The following is a 17,027-nucleotide window of genomic DNA, read 5'->3' on the forward strand; positions in this document are numbered from 1 at the left end:
ACAAAGACATGTTTAGGTTTAGTTACTCACTTTGTTTAGGCAGTTTAATGATTGCTGACATCACAGCTGCATTTGAATGCCATGCATTGGCACACAGTGTCCTCAGTGTAGGAGTTATGGTGCCACCATGGGGCAGACCAAGGTTGTTGCTGACTTGGCAATAAAAAAAAAAAAGATGCTAACACTGCTTGGAGTAGAGGTATGAAAGGGACACACAAACTAAAAAAAAAATTAGTTTACATTTCCCTCTGAATGATAAAAGATGTTTCACAAATCGTTTTATTTTTCCTTCTGATGGAAAAAAAAAAGTCAATATTAAAGATGTGTCTAACCAACCTACTTGTGAAAAGGCAATTTCATCTGATTTATCAATTAGAAAGATAATCTGAGCTCTCACCTCCGTCCTTCTTCTTCCCTATTTGCAACAGTGAACTTGCCAAGAAGTCAAGACTACTGTTGGGTTTACAGCAATTTTGACTGTTAACTATTTTGGGGGAATCTGCTACATGTGTGTTGCCTTGCACTTAATTTTTCTGTGAGGAATGTGCCAGGAGTAAATGACAAGCCCTGCGTAATGATCACATCTGAAAAATTTGCTCATCTTTGGTTGCACCCTTAATAATTGTATTTTAAAGCAAGGGCCTTGAATGGTCGCATCATAGTATACATTGTTTTATACCTTTGTCTGAGTACAATATAGCATTCATGGCTAGGTATATTTGCTTACAATCTTTTAGTATATTATAGAATTCTATATTCATTAAATCATGCATTTATTGAATATATACAGTAAAAGCAATAAAGTAATAGCTTAGTTTGAAAGCTAAAAGCAGGTGGAAAAGGGAATGTATATTAAAAGATGCCCACCTAAATAGTTTTTGTTTTTAATATTAAACTCCCCATCCCACGAACACCAGAACAGTGGTTGTCTGATGGCCAGGGACTATGCCATTAACCCAAAAAACATCCCCTGCTTCCAATTATTTGCCATTTGCCCTGCTTTGCATGGCATGTGAATTTTGAAACTGTGCTACCTACCCAATGTGGCATTTCATATCCCTTCAATTAGTGCTCTTGACATATTACAAGCCATGCCAGGAGAATTAGCCATTAAAGAGGCAATAGTGAGCAAGCAGGTTCAGTGCCTGCCAAACAACATGATGGCTATGAAACAATATTAAATAGACTAGAGCAGTCCTCTTTTGCAAACATTTATTGTTGCATACACATCAACGTTCCGGTGGTGAGCCTGCCTTCATCGGTATATGAATGCAACAGAACCTGACAAAACGATGTATGTCAACATATGACTGGAATTTATTTACAACCGTGCACATATTTATGCTATGGCTCAACTCCCTGAGGCATGAACCATTCGTATTGAAAGTGTCCTAGCCATTATAGCAGTGTTGTCTGGATGCTAGGGGAGTGGGTTGTTAAAAATTGATTTGAGTGTACACCTCATTTTTTAAAGCTGACTAAAAAGCACACTAACCCAATTATTACATTGGCTTTACCATATGATTAATCATAAGAATTTGTGCAGAAATGCATTCTGTACATTCTGTGAGCAGGCCAATTTGAAGCATCACTATTGTTCTTGTTGTTTTTCCAGACGAGACCTTCACTCATATGTGTCTTAGAAATGCTTTCCCCCACCTCCTACCTGCACCACCTCTGCTATACTGTAGGTAGAAGCACTTTCTTATCAGATGGTTGTTTAGAGGGAAGGAAAAGCAGGATGGGAGAGAGCTTAAGGGACCCTTTAAATGAGGCCTGTCCAACCTGCGGCCCTCCAGATGTTTGTGAAACTACAAGTCCCAGCATGCCCTTCCAGCGATCAACAGGTTGTCTACTGGCAAAGCATGCTGGGGTTTGAAGTTTCACAACACCTGGAGGGCCGCAGGTTGGACAGGCCTGCTTTAAATCTTCCTTTAAGATGTAGCTGTGGTTTTAAAGACTGCAGAAAGGTGTCTAAAAAGGAATAAGAAATTCTTATTGCACCCAGTGACACCCTGCTTAAACAAATGCAATTAATAGGGACTCTGTGGACCCGGAAAACCCACAGGACAGCTTGAAGGCAACACACCTGTTGGATGGGCTAGTGCAGGAACTTCAGAAGAAAGCTGAGCACCAAGTGGGCGAGGATGGGTTTCTACTGAAGATCAAGCTTGGGCATTATGCTACACAGTTCAAGGTAAGCTGTTAATAAATGTGTTCCCATTTGAAAATTCCGATTTTAGAAAAATATTTAATGTAATAAAGATGATCAGTTGAAATGTCTTTCTTTTTATTTATTTTAAGTAAAGTAATAAAGTTTTTACCTTTCCATAGAATACTTATGAACGTTGTCCCATGGAGTTGGTCCGATGCATCCGACATATTTTATACCATGAACAGAGACTAGTGCGAGAAGCAACCAATGTAAGTATAACCCTGATTACACCTCATCAGATGTCCTCTGAAGAATAGAACACATTTTTAGTTTGATATTGCTACATATTTGACCTCTTCTGTCCAACTTTGCTACTCTGTAATGCGTGTCCACCTTTTAGATCTAATAGGTGTACAGAACTTTTTTTTTGGTCCAGTGGCCACATTGTGAGACTGTGTACTACTTTGAAGGGGCCGCAATAAAATGTAAATCGTCTTAATAATTTACAATGAGTTAAATATAATAGTTATACCCTACCTTTCCACACTGTTAGGGGGATAGAAAGAAGTGTGCCGCTAGAGGGGGGGAGGGTGTCCATGCCTTAGCAATGCTGCGCTTCCTGTCCTAACAACAGAAGTGGCACTGGCTTTCATAGTGTGACAAGCTGCTTAACCTGCTGCTTTTGGTTACCCTGAAACTGTTTGTTCATCCTTAGAGCTCCAACGATTCATTTTAATGAGATATCTCAGTCATTAGTGACTAGACACTATCATATACCATTAAGTGTACTGGCCAGACACTATAATATTATTGGTTTATATGTTGTATTATGTTTTATTTCATCCATTGATCTATATTGTTTTATCTAATCATATGTATATTCTTGCATATTAATAAATCTGTAGGCACACAATATCTGACATCCATACATTTTTCTCAGCGTAAGTATATTGTGGCACACCCCATCTGTTTTTATATGTGCTACCGTAGAGGCGGTTTTGATTTGTGTAGGAATACATATTTACAAACCTCTGTATGTTACTCTGCTTTAGAAATGTGCTTCTATTCCTAACTGGTTGTATTGCTAAGGAAGCTATGGGGCAGAAGTAATTAAATAAAATTGCTGACAGTAACAAAAATGACTTGTTTTCTGTGGGCCACAAAACATGACCTTACTTGTTGCACATGTATGCTAATAAAATTAAACTAAAAGTACCAGTGTTTGTAAAAGACTTTGTGATGATTCTCCCTGCAGTCCAGTTCTCCAGTTGGTGGTCTTGTTGACACAATGTCTCAGAAGCACCTCCAGATTAACCAGACATTTGAAGAACTGAGACTCATTACTCAGGACACAGAGACTGGGCTAAAGAAGTTGCAGCAGACGCAGGAGTATTTCATTATCCAGTACCAGGAGAGCCTGAGAATTCAGGGTATGTCAATCCCCTTAAAAATTATACTATGCATTACAATTTCAAGCTTTGTTTAAAATTCATAGCTAGTGGCTCATGTTACCCTATAGTTTCTTGCTCCTAAGAATTAGTTGTCATTTTGTTGGTGATCTGAGATTCCACTACATTTTTCTTTTGATATAATCTATTTCATTTGCAAGGACGCATACCTTGCGTGGTGGTTACCATTTCACCGCCAACTTAGCACCAAGGGATTATTGTTGTTTCTTGCTCCTAAGAAGCCCATTTTTCCTTGGGTATTGTACACTTCCTGTCTGGTTGTATGCAAGGGCTGATATTCGTACAAGCACGGTTCTTTTAAGGTATAGGAATGAAATCGCTACTATGACACCAGAGACTTGATTCTCGTAAGGAGAATGTACTTTTGTTTGCTTTAAGGAACATTCCTTGTAATGCTGTAAAATCATCCTTGAGAATTTTTCTTTTCCTTTCCTTTTAAAAACTTAGACTATGATATTGTCATTATTTTGAGAAAAACTCAAATGGTATGGCTTGGGAGCACTGTTGCTTATTCTGTATAGGGAAACTGATTTCCTGTTTGTTGGTGTAGAAAAAGTACATTGTAAACTGTATTCCTTCATTTGTTTAATTGCTACTGATTATTAGTGATTGTGTCCCATATGTGTAAAAGATGAATGATGACATACTTCTTATTGTATTGTTTAAAAATGTCAAAAAAATAGAAAATAAACAGGGACAAATCTACAGTTCCGCAGCACTTTATGTCCTTTATTCATTCCCAGCAATTTGTTACTTTTACGCCGATTATTTGTGTTTTTGTAATTACTGTCATTTTGACAACAATTACCCACCGGAGCATTTCTAAATAAAGGTGCTTATTATGGGACCTTAATTACACACCCTGAATTGCTTTAATCAGCTTGATGGTTTCTCAATCGTTAAACCTTGCCAGAAATAATTAAACTCCTTCAGAGATTGCTTCTCCCATGGCCTGTATAAACAGCTTGTAGTTAAACTAGTGCAATTGGAAATGTCTTGGCTAGCATAGCTGCAGCTATATTTTTACATTTTAAATAGCATCAATATACAGTGTGCCATGCAACTGTGCTAAAGGTAAACAAACAGTCCTAAGCAACTGGCACAGAGCCTAGGGCAGCTTACAGTACTAGTCCCTAGTCCAGATTTTAACTTGTGACATGTGCTGCCCCTTTTCATATTTATAGCTGATATAAAGAAATAGAGGTGCACTAGTTCTGTATCATAAATGATGCATCTGTCCGATACAGCCCAATTTATCTTAAGCTGACCCCACATAGTAAGATTTTGGCTGATCAATGTTTGTCAATTAAACCAAACATTGTATAGCGTGTGATTCCCATTCTATTAATCAAAATCTGATCTGATTGAACCAGCAGGGTGGAGATTTAGGCTGTCTGCTGACTTCCATCAGCATATGTGCACAGTCCATTTCCATTGCATTCTCTGATCATGTAATCTGGTTGGAATCTGCAATTCAGTCATTATGTCAGATGATATATCTGACCTTTGCACTGTTCTGTGCTCATCTTAAAAAAAAAATAAACAAAATGACATAACTTTCCAAGTGGTCAAATATTAAAGGTTATTGGGGCAATATGAACAAGCTGAGAAGTTGTTCACATATATGCAGGCGGTAGGATACTCTTATGCTTATTTATTCTGTCATTTTATGGGAACAGTGCATAGCCTTAAAGCAGTTTAAAACTAGCAGTTAAGTCCATTGATTGGTAAGATTTAAAATAATACATGAATTAATAAAGCATTTACACATAATACTTACATAGAATACTTAATGATCATTTTGAAATATCCAGCCCAGTATCGTGTTTTGAAAAACCACTGTACAGAGCCTATAACTATAGATGGATACAAAGAGCACCATTCCAGCTGTATTATTCAATATAATGATTAACACCCATCTCAGAATTAAGTCCAGAGGGTCTTCAGTTTTGCAAAGTGAAGATCTAATAAATTTGTCTTCTGGTAAAATTATTGGCCAGACTCCTTCATCTTGGGGAGGGGTCCATTCTATTTGCTGTGAAGTAAAACTCTGAATTGGATCTTGCTTGTATGATAAAATTTTAGGGGAGGAGGGTTTTTTCTACCCTGTTAAATGCTTATGTATTCAATCTCTGAGAATTCTGCTTACGTATTGCTGTTGACAAACAGAGAGTGAACAAACGTGACCTCTAAGTATTGCGATTAACATAAATTACCAGCACATGAGTAAAATCTGCTAGGTTAGTTATGAAAATTGTTTCTATGCCTAAAAGCACTTTAACTCCATTTTAAGGCTTTACAATATGATTACTCTAAAGGACTTTTACATGTGATTAACATGCGGACACACCAGTTTTCGAAGTAGACCTTACAGAGGGGTAATAGTCAGATGCCATAAGTCCTAGGTTAGTGGTTTATGAGCAAAGGTGTTTATGCAGATGTATTAAGTGCCTATAAGGAAGCACAAGTGTCATTTATAAACAGGTAAAGCATGTATTTTGCAGTTATAGTAAATTCACCAAAAAAGTGGTCAACGTACCATAGTTTGCGGAAAATCCTCCAGACATATTTTACTCTTAAATCTGGATAATAGAAAATAAGAAAATATTTTTCATATCTTAACAGCTGCTATATGTCCAATTCCATCAGTTTGGGGGGAAGCAGCAGGTCCTGTCCAGGATGGATCTAGTTAACCACTTAGGCTATCCAAATATTGCATCTCTTAACGACAATTCATTCCAAAATCATGGATCTATAGTGTGTTATGGTCACCTTGTTAAGTTTATGGTTTTAAGCCACAATTTAGTGTGTTGTAACTGCTGAGTGTAGTAGTGATACGTTGTTGAAAGTAGCTATATCCCAGTATAAATATAAAATATACATTTGTTTCCCAGCCATGGGCTCTGTTATGAAACAGAAAGGAGGCCCAGCTTGTAATAGAATGTAAGTACATTTATACGTGGCTATCGCTCCAATTACAGTAATAACCAGTGAGCCCACCCAACTTACTCAGGGCTTCAATGAACATTGCTACCCCAAAGTAAGAGACAACCGATCCTTTGGCTGGATAGCATGTTGTGCAAGAGACACCACAGAATTTAACACCCATTAGACTGCATCACAAGCTGATTCTACAGCTCTTTGCGAGTGGCGGACGACAGGGTTTGTGTCCACACACGTGAAGCTGATTTAGATACAAGCACATTTACTAACATGTCCAAAAATGATCAGTTTACTATTGTTTTATTATCAGGCATTGTGCTGTGATGTCACAGCTTTTTGGCCAGCTTAAAAGAGATCAGCCCACAAGCTGTTTAATAATAAATATCTACAAGTGTGCAGGGAATCGAGGGAGATGTACAGTAAAACACCTACCATTGCCCACTTGTCACGGTGCAGCTTGTCCATTCATCTTCTTTGACAACCCCAAAATGTGCTGTTTGTTATAAAAATTCTCTTGCCTGTCTTGCCTAGCAAACTGTTCTTTACAAGTCCCAATTGTGATTATTTTGCTTATCGTTGTCCTTTTTAAATGGAAGGCTTTTAAAAAGAAACAAAATCCAACTCTCTTCCAGCTTTCATGTTTCTCTAAAGTAACACTCTACTCCTTTTCTGTGCTCTGATTATACTACACTCTATGGTGGAAATCTCCCTGAGCTTATTTTCTTTAACCTCTGCACTGCCCATAGCACTCACGATTTGTGCCAATTGGGTGGTATGTGCGAAATTATCCGAGTGTTTAGAAAATGTCCAGTTGATGACTTATACTCCCAGCATAAGTTGTTCAATTGTATATTGTGCATCTATCTCTTGTTTACACTCCCATAGGCAACTTAAGGCAGCTCCCAGATACTCTTCATTGTATGTTAAAGGAAAACACTACCTACAAACTGTATTTTTCCAATAACCTCCTCTCCCTCTCACCACTTGTATAACCATGCCCGTACAGTCCAGAGAATACTCCCCCTCATCACCACACTCTTTCTATTTATAAATACAGACAGCAGACATAATGGTTGCAGACAAATCTAAAAGTTTTTTTAATGTAACATTTATAGATGCAAAAACTATAGAAATACCTGGTCAGATTGTAACGGTTTCCATCTTTACAACAGTATTAAAGCATTTTCAGTAAATGCTAGTGTCTCATTTCCTGCAGAACTGTTAATGTAATTCGTAGGTCAATTAGATTTGTTAGTACAGAAGTGCTCATTTTGTATAGAGAGGGAGACCTATAATGACTACTTTAATGTATTTTTGTTAATATGCCTGGAGGTAAGCAATAGTGGTGGTAAATATTTATGAAAAATGCATTGTAATAATGTATGACCTGCTTCTGTTTTTGTTCTCCAAAGCTCAGTTCTCCCAGCTCTCCCAGCTCAGCCCACAAGAGCGCATGCCCCGTGAGGCCACCTTACAGCAGCGGCAAGCTTCCTTGGAGGCCTGGCTACAGAGAGAGGCCCAGACCCTCCAGCAGTACAGACTGGTAATGCTCTAAAAGGGGGAAAGCAGTCTCAATCTGTACAGATATATTGGGATTTCAAGCATCTTATGAAATAATGCCTATAATAATTAAGGACTGTCATGTGACACCTATTGCAGTCCATAGTAGTATGTCCTACCAACCCGGTAATTTGGTGAAGAAATTTGGGGGGACCCTAAATCAGGTGGATCAACACAACATAGATATGTGATTTATCAAACTCCACTGACACATACTTTTCAGTTTTGTTTGGAGCTGCCCTTTAAAAGTTTTTTTCTTATGGACAAAAAATGGTGTTTAAACAAAGGTTTAACAGAGTGAAAACGAGATTATGAAGTTGCATTTCTGTCACTAATGACAAGTAGTCAATAACTTAAGTGAATTTTTGTCTAATGATCTAATTCATAAATTATATTTTCATTGCAAAGTTTTTGTCCACAGAATGCTCTATGTGATAATAGGGACACTCTTAAGTGCACTCCTGGTGAAATGCAATAGTGTTACAGTGAGCTCCCCTATTGGGCTCACAATGATAAAATGTAATTTAACTGATGACTAACTTCACAGACGTAGCTTTTCGTTATTACTACAAAAGCGAGAAAGATGTATCAATTGTTATGCTTTTTATACTCTTACACTGGACTTTAGAATTCTGACTAGATAGTTGTTTGGGGTCTGGTTGTATTATTGATTAATTATCAAATTAACTCATTTTAATCTAATAAAAGTATTTTTAGGTTTTCAGGCTTGTGATTGTTTCATTTTATTTATGATCATTCATACTGATGAAGCACACATCTATGCAGTTACTTTCACGTCATCAAGATGATCAGAATTTGAACATTCAGGTTCTGGATTGGTCATATTCGTTTGCTATTGATCGTGTCTCACACTTGGCCATAATTGTCTGATCTTATTGAATTAAATCAAATCAGAAGTTAAAATCATTACACCTTCAGAAGTACCACAATCTGTAGTGATAATTATGGTCCTGCAGCTACCAGAATCCAATGATTAGTTAGAGGAAACAAGGAATTTAAATCCGATTGTAACAGAGCTAACACTCAGGTTGTGGACTTGCCCATTCTTACTCCCTGCCATGCTTTTTTCTTGGGGGGGGGCGGGGGGGGCAACTATTTGAGGACAGAGAAGAAAGATTTTCCTTCTTTTCCAACCTACCTTTTTCATATCTCTTGTCGTTTACTTATGTTTCTTCAGGATTTGTCAGAGAAGCACCAAAAGACCCTCCAGCTACTACGCAAGCAGCAAACGGTCATCTTGGATGATGAGCTGATTCAGTGGAAGAGAAGACAGCAGCTAGCAGGAAACGGGGGTCCTCCTGAAGGAAGCTTAGACCTTCTACAGACATGGTGTGTTATCATTCAGGCTTTCTGCTTTTTATATCTGTCTCCATATTAACAAGATCTTGATCAAGCAATGATTTTTAATGTGATCGTACACACACCTACCTGCCTTCTGCAATTTCTAATCTGTCCTTTTTTTGAGTTGGGCTCTGAGCAGCAGAACATCACATATTGCTTAGTTGGACAGGAATGCTGGTAAACTGGTGCCATCATTATGATGATCCTGCACTAAATTTAATAGTGTTAATGTGCAAGGACAGCCCATCAGACCTTCGTTTCTCTAAATGATATCCTTTATAGAGAGAGATAGTTAGATCTACTTAGCCTCTGTGTGGCGATCCTTTGATCAGTGCTTCGATGGTTCTGCAATCCATTGTTCCTACCTTTATCAAGCTAATGCTTTTGCCTATAAACACGGGTGTCCCAATGATATATTTTCGTTAAATTGTGGCAATGCAATTTTTATCGCTGTAATAAAAAAAATCCTACTTATTACGTGAGTAAGAGGCCTACTGATAAGCAGGTCCCTGTATGTACTCCATGTCTGCTATTGACTTTAAAATTCTTATTAATAGTTTCCCATTATTTATTTACCTGTTGTATCTTTTTCAAAATACTTAAGTCATGTATGCAGATTTATGAGGCCAATATGGTGGAACTTTTTACTAGGGCCCCATTGTTCCAGGTCCACATCCGATTCCAGAAAGATGGTGTTTGACCTGTCTGGAACGATGCAGATTTTAATGGCTGTCCCAGAAGTTGAGGAAATGTAGAGTGGGTCAGAGAGGCAGTGGGATAAGCCTGTTGTTTTTGGACAGTGGATTTTTTTAATTTGACCTCCCTTTGTGTAATAAGTATTCATACATCTACAGTAGCTGAGGATCAGGCAAATGTGGTCACCTGTTTTGTAGATTAGGAAATCTTGTAAACTGTTACAAAATGTGATTCAGATTAGACAGAACAGGATGTACTGGCACATTGAACCCATCTGTCTCCTCCAGGTGTGAAAAACTTGCAGAAATAATCTGGCAGAACCGGCAGCAGATAAGACGGGCAGAACACCTTTGTCAGCAGCTGCCCATTCCTGGGCCTGTGGAGGAACTACTCGCTGAACTTAATGCTACAATTACTGACATCATCTCTGCTTTAGTAACCAGGTACCTTAACCTATGATATGCTGTCCTGCTAATCATGCGTTCACCTGTATCTCTCTGCCATCTAGTTTTCGGCCACAGACAAGTGTTTTGTGTTCCTGTTTTCTAGTGGAAATAAATAAATAAAAATTAAAGAAAATGCAAGTGGGGGTGCAAAAGCAGCAAACGGGGCATAGAGTGTGGAAGTGATACACAAACATACAGTAGTGGGATACATGGTGAGAGGCTAACGGGTAGGGGCTAGGACACAATGGTAAACTTGTTGTAGTTATGTATGCATTCGTAAATTATTAGGTCTGCTAATGTGTGGGGGTTGGGTACGGATTTGCAATTACTGACAATTCTGACAGGGAGGAGACCTACAAATAGAAATCGAATGTAGTAAAAACCGAATTAAATACAAATAGACTTACCTGAAAAGCGACGCTGCACATCTCCGATGGCCCCTGGATGCTGACCGCAACTGATTCCATTTGAAGAGGTGGCCGGCACTACACTGGGACGTCATCGCGACTTGGAATAATGTTATTTTAAAGCGGCAATGTATAAAAATACGACCTGCAGCCTTTTATGTGGTTACAGCTTATGTCTTACACAGTGTTCTCCCCAGCACTTATTTACTTGCCACCCGGCTCTTGGAGCCCAACATAGTCTTATTATAATAGAATAAACCATTGTTTATCCTATTAGAACAGGCACTATGTGAGCACTACAGCCAGCAGTGTGTGTTAGACCACTGACCACCAGTCTGACCAGTCTTGGCAGGTGTGGGCAATAACCTCCAACATTTTTCAATATTATTGCAAAGTATTACAACTGCCCCCTCCTGGCTACTTCTTAATGCCAACTAGCTGGCAAAATTTTCTGGGAAGAATGCTGTTACAATAGTGGATATATTATCGTGCATACAATATGTGGGTTCTTTGTCGCTTTATAAGCAACAGTAAAATATATATGGATCAGTGCACATACTAATGTGAAAGGACTAGATTGCAGTCCAGATTGTACAGATCTAGCTCTATCTGCAGTCACACTGGCCACATAGCTAGCCATACATAAGCAGACTGTATGAACAGATATGCCCCGATAAGATATTATTCCATAAAACAATACTAATTTGTAATGTTGTAAAACAATGTACATTCTTGTTAGACAGATAAATGTACTATTCAATGTAATTTCAAAAAATAGTTTTAGTTTTTAAATAAACCTTTTATCTTTACTCTTCGCTGCAGCACATTCATCATTGAAAAGCAGCCTCCACAGGTGCTTAAAACACAGACAAAGTTTGCAGCAACAGTTCGGCTTTTGGTGGGGGGCAAATTGAATGTCCATATGAACCCTCCCCAGGTGAAAGCCACCATCATAAGTGAACTACAAGCCAAGGCTCTACTGAAGAATGAAAACACTCGCAAGTAACTATTCTATCAGCCACACCCCATTATCCTTATCTCTGCTTTATTCTCCTAGTCTCTATTGTGTCTCCACCTAGTCTCAGTTGTGACTCAAAATTATCATCTTCCCTCATATTCTCAACTGTTCCTCTATATACTTACCTGTCAGGTGTCCTCCCACTGTTACACTTGTCTCAATAATCAATAATCTATTACCCCTCTCTTTGATAACGGAGGCACAGCTGTGATTACAAAGGTGCACCTCAATATCTTTTTGCTACTTATCTCCATCTAATCTCAACTGTGCTTCAAAGTTCATGTGTGTATCACACTATAATTTCTGCAGAATTTCTTTTGGTCCAATATATATTTGAATATTGGCATTGTTATTTTGTGCAAATTTGTATTGGTCATTATTATAAAGTCTTCACTTTATTTTTTTCTTCTAACTTTTCACATAATGTCATGTAATCTGATGCCTGTCCTTTCATACAGTATACCAAGACATCCCTTTTCTTCACCTATATTGTTTTTGTGTCACAGTGAGAGTAGCGGGGAGATCCTGAACAATTGCTGTGTGATGGAGTACCACCAGGCCACCGGCACTCTCAGTGCTCACTTCAGAAACATGGTAGGTGCCACTCATAGCTCTGCACTGTGAAAAAATGCTACAACATTAATGATTGGTCTATGTGGAATGAAACTTCAGTGACTTTATTTTATGTTACACATGTCGCTGCTTTTAATCTTGTTATATATCGACAATAGCAAATCCTGTCCTCCTTTCCTCCAATCTGACCCTGCTTTATGTGTATGTTACATCTGTTTACTGCTGCTTGCCTCTTCAGTCCAACTAGATCCTCCATCACAGCTGGTTCTCTGGGTCAGTCCTCAGATCAGTGATGGTGCAAAGGTTTGATGGCTAGAGGTTATATATTTGTGTTGGTAAAGAAAGGCTCTTGTTAATTATACAAACTCCACATTAATAACTCGGCAGAACACGCATCCATAAATCTCCCACTTAACTTTATATGCTGTTTCATGCTGCTGACTAAAATTTAGTGACCCATTCCACGGCTAACTAGCTGTTTAAGGATTTAAGGACATTGTGAATGAGGTGGAGAATAGGTGAAATAAATAGGCAGGATTTTCGCAGTAATCTGGTCCCGGCAGCAATCAATCCTGACAAGACCTCTGAAGGTGTCCTGTGGTATCTGGCACCATGACGTTAGCTGGAGAGCTTTTAAGTCCTGTAAGTTGCGAGGTGCGGCCTCCATAGCTTTGACTTGTTTTTCCCAGCACATCCCACAGATGTTCGGAATGAGTTCAAGGGAATTTTTGAATTTTCCATGGTCCAGTTCTGGTGCTCACGTGCCCATTGTAGGCCCTGTCGTCTGTTCACTCGTCCTTCATTGGACCACTTTTGGTAGGCACTAACCACTGCATACTAAGAACTCCATACAAGATCTGATGTTTTGGAGATGCTCTGTCCCAGTCATTTGGCCCTTGTCAATGTCACTCAGATCCTTACTCTTGCCCATTTTTCCTGCATCCAACACATCAACTTCAAGAACTGATTGTTCACTTGCTGCCTAATATATCCCACGCTTTGACAATGTCTGCCTCCTCACCAGACTACTAGGATAACTAGGAGTGTCGCTATAAAAAAAATAGATATATGTGTGTGTCTGTGAAGGGGACAGGTTTGTTATTTATTGTTTTATTTTGCTTTCTGTGTGTAGGGGCTTGTCTCTATTTAGTGGCTGGATTCAGGGCTGGCTACCGCTAGTTACAACCCTCTGTGGCAAACGCGACAAAATCTAGGGCTTGAATTCAATTTGAAAAGGGCATGGACCTGCCAACACAGTTAAGATGCCATCATGGAGAATGGACCAGTGAAGGGCCTCGGAATTGCATGTGCCAGTACCCCTGGAAAGTGGTGCAGGCCACAGCTGAAGCCTCCTGGAAGGCTGAACACCAGGAGACAAGTTATTGATTCCAGTATAAACTTAGAAGATGGGGAGCAGACCAGACACATGTTGCTAGCAGCATGGTGTCCACCCCCAAACAATCTAAGAGCACTTGTCCTCAATAATCCCTAAGTTAAAGGTGCTTTCTTTTCGGATCAATTGTTCATTATTTTGTTATATTTATTATACTCTCCTCCCTCAATACACTTTCAGCAGCATCAGGACTGTGCAGCCTATGACAAACCTTTACCTGTGCAGTGTGAAGGGGTCTAGTGCAGCATGCAATTTCCAGCCTTTAGGAAACAAGTTATCTGTGACTAAAGAAGATGTATATGCTATGCAGTGGATGAAGACTGCTAGGTCCCAGACAGGTATGCAGTTAAATTATAGGCCCTGTCACTCTGAATTAGATACTTTTATATGATATGGATGGGTCTTCTAGTAGTGAATCTGGAGAGATTAAAGCAGATCCTAGACTGTTTTAACCTGTATCATGTGGAGATTTATTTTAAGCAGTTCTATAAACCCATGGGGATGAATGAAGCATCAACTTGCTGCAGCTCAAAAGTCTCTGAGGATTGTAGTAAGAAGACTATAGTTTTTCCTGCACCAGGTAGTAAAGGACTTGGTTCATAAAGAATGGAATGTTTTGGAAAAACTCCAGTCTAACCTTAAAAGACTAGAACGCATGTACCTTTTAAGGGATGAAGAAGCCCTAAAATGGAGCTCCATTCCAAAGATAGATGCAGCTATAGTCAGTTCCTCAGCTAGGACCACTATTCATTTAGAAGGTAGGGATCCTTAGAGGGATCCTATGAATAGAAAGTTGTTGTAAGATACTTCATATTTCTTCTGGAAGTACCTTAAAGGCAGGTGTAGCCATGGCTTCAGTGTCTAGAGCACTTAGACTATTGGGTGAGATGTTGAAGAAGAATTGAATAGAAACTTAAAAGCAATGAGGTTATGCAGAGATGAATAGAATTCCTCTTTATGGCGTCATGGGAAACATTGCCTTTTCAGCAAGAACTTTGTCTTCAGCAGCAGTAGCTAGAAGAGCTCTCTGACCAGGTCCATGGGCTGCAGATGCTCAGTCTAAGAACAATCTAGATATGCATTACTTTGAAGGTTCCTTGCTCTTTGGTGACCAGGTAGAGGCCATGATTCAGAAGTTTTCTGGCAGTAAATCCAACAGTCTGCCGCAAAATGGAAGGGTTAAGTATTTCCCTTCGTCTTCACCAAGCCAAAATATTAAGGATGTAAGGAGCAGCAAACGTGGAAGACAGGTAAGGTAAGCTGTTTTGGGCATTCAGTCTCAAAGATGGGAGGCCAGGTCAAAAAGCTTTGCAATGATGATTGCTTAGCTCAGCCCTCATTGACCCCTGTAGGCAGCAGAATTGCAGGCTACACAGAAATCTAAACACATTCTGTTCAAGATCAGTGGGTTCTGGATATTGTCGGGAACGGATATAAGATAGAATTTCATCATCTTTCCAGTGCAAACTTTGTCAAATCCAGAATCCCATCAACTCCAGTAGATTTTAAAAGCGTTATCCATATGTCTGGGGCAACACAGTGGCTTAGTGGCTAGCACTTCTGCCTCACAGCACTGGGGTCATGAGATTGATTCCCGACCATGGCCTTATCTATGCAGAGTTTGTTTGTTTCTTCCCGTGGGTTTCCTCCGGGTGCTCCGGATTCCTCCCACAATCCACAATACTAGTAGGTTAATTGTCTGCTATCAAATTGACCCTAATCTCTTTCTGTGTGTGTGTATGTATGTTAGGGAATTTAGACTGTAAGCTCCAATGTGGCAGAGACTGGTGTGAGTGAGTTCTCTGTACAGTGCTGCGGAATTAGTGGCGCTATATAAATAGATGATGATGATGATATGTCTGCAAACACGGCAGGAAGCCAGATTTATTTTGTTCTGCTGGCCCAGGGGAAACAAGCTTCTATTCAAAACTTTTTTCTGGTCAGAAAATCTGCAGAGGGTTTCCAAACCATTCTAGATTAAGACGATTATGAAATTTGGTATTGAATTGTGGTGCTATCCTAAGCTGGATCCAGCTTTGGCCAATATTTCACATTTTCTTCACGATGTTCTTGGCAAAGGTCTCTCAACCTTGAATCACTTAGTGTCTTTTTGTATACTAAATTAGCTTTAGAAATCCTCAACTTTTTTTTTTTTTTTTCAAGCATATTTTTTGTCCCCATATTAAGGCCTTTTGTAGCACCCTTGTCTCCGTTTAATTCTCAGCACATTGATGTCTGATCTCTTATCCATTGCAAGGTTTTTCCATTAGGTGGTTTACACTGAAGGTAGTGTTTCTTGCGGAAATTACATTAGAATTGGGGAACTACAGGCTTTATGGTGGAAAGAGCCCTTTTTGAATGTCTGCATGGATAAGGTGGTGCTGAGGACAAATCCAGCCTTCTTACCGAATGTATCGTCCTCCTTCCATATTAATCAAATAAAAGAAGATTTTTACTCCCCGAAAAATTGATTTTTCTTACTCCATTGGGGGACACTGCGAGACATTAGGTATAGTAGGTGGGAACTAAGATTTAGGCACTTAGACTTATCTTTTTTTCCTCCCCTAATATGCCCCTCCTATCCTGTAGCCTCAGTTTTGTCTAACCATGCGTATGAGAAAGAGGAACCTGTAGGCTAAAAATTATTTTATTTTTTTTTGTTATAAAATTCACACAGAACTATTTACAGAGCAAAGGAGGGTGCGCAGTGTCCCCCAATGGAGTAAGAAATTGATTTTACGGTGAGTAAAAATGTTCTTTTCTCTTTCCTACCATTGGGGGACACTGCAAGACATTGGGGACATGCCAAAGCTGCTTCTAAGGGAGGGAGTGCTCTGTAACGACTGCACGCAACACTCTGCCTCCAAAACTCGCATCTGCAGATGCAAAGCCCTGCAGCGTGTCAAACTTTGTAAAGGTGTGGACAGATGACCATGTTGCCGCTCTACATAGCTGCTCCGCCGAAGCCCCATAGCGGGCCGCCCAAGATGCGCCGACAGCTCAGG

The 17,027-nt window shown here is 39.4% G+C and overlaps 1 protein-coding gene across 3 annotated transcripts in view; it reads left to right on the forward strand.

The window, feature by feature from the left end:
* Positions 1-17,027, forward strand: part of LOC142094597 (signal transducer and activator of transcription 5B) — a 133,959-nt gene that overhangs the window by 99,462 nt on the left and 17,470 nt on the right. For all 3 annotated transcript variants that reach the window (XM_075176915.1, XM_075176916.1, XM_075176917.1), the window contains 8 exons: positions 2,041-2,197; positions 2,335-2,424; positions 3,411-3,585; positions 7,980-8,110; positions 9,326-9,477; positions 10,473-10,628; positions 11,861-12,040; positions 12,563-12,650. In XM_075176915.1, the coding sequence (XP_075033016.1) occupies positions 2,041-2,197; positions 2,335-2,424; positions 3,411-3,585; positions 7,980-8,110; positions 9,326-9,477; positions 10,473-10,628; positions 11,861-12,040; positions 12,563-12,650 (1,129 nt within the window). The remainder of the gene's footprint in view (positions 1-2,040; positions 2,198-2,334; positions 2,425-3,410; positions 3,586-7,979; positions 8,111-9,325; positions 9,478-10,472; positions 10,629-11,860; positions 12,041-12,562; positions 12,651-17,027) is intronic.

The sequence above is a fragment of the Mixophyes fleayi genome, chromosome 6, assembly GCF_038048845.1.
Source record: "Mixophyes fleayi isolate aMixFle1 chromosome 6, aMixFle1.hap1, whole genome shotgun sequence".
In the NCBI taxonomy this organism is placed as follows: Eukaryota; Metazoa; Chordata; class Amphibia; order Anura; family Limnodynastidae; genus Mixophyes; species Mixophyes fleayi.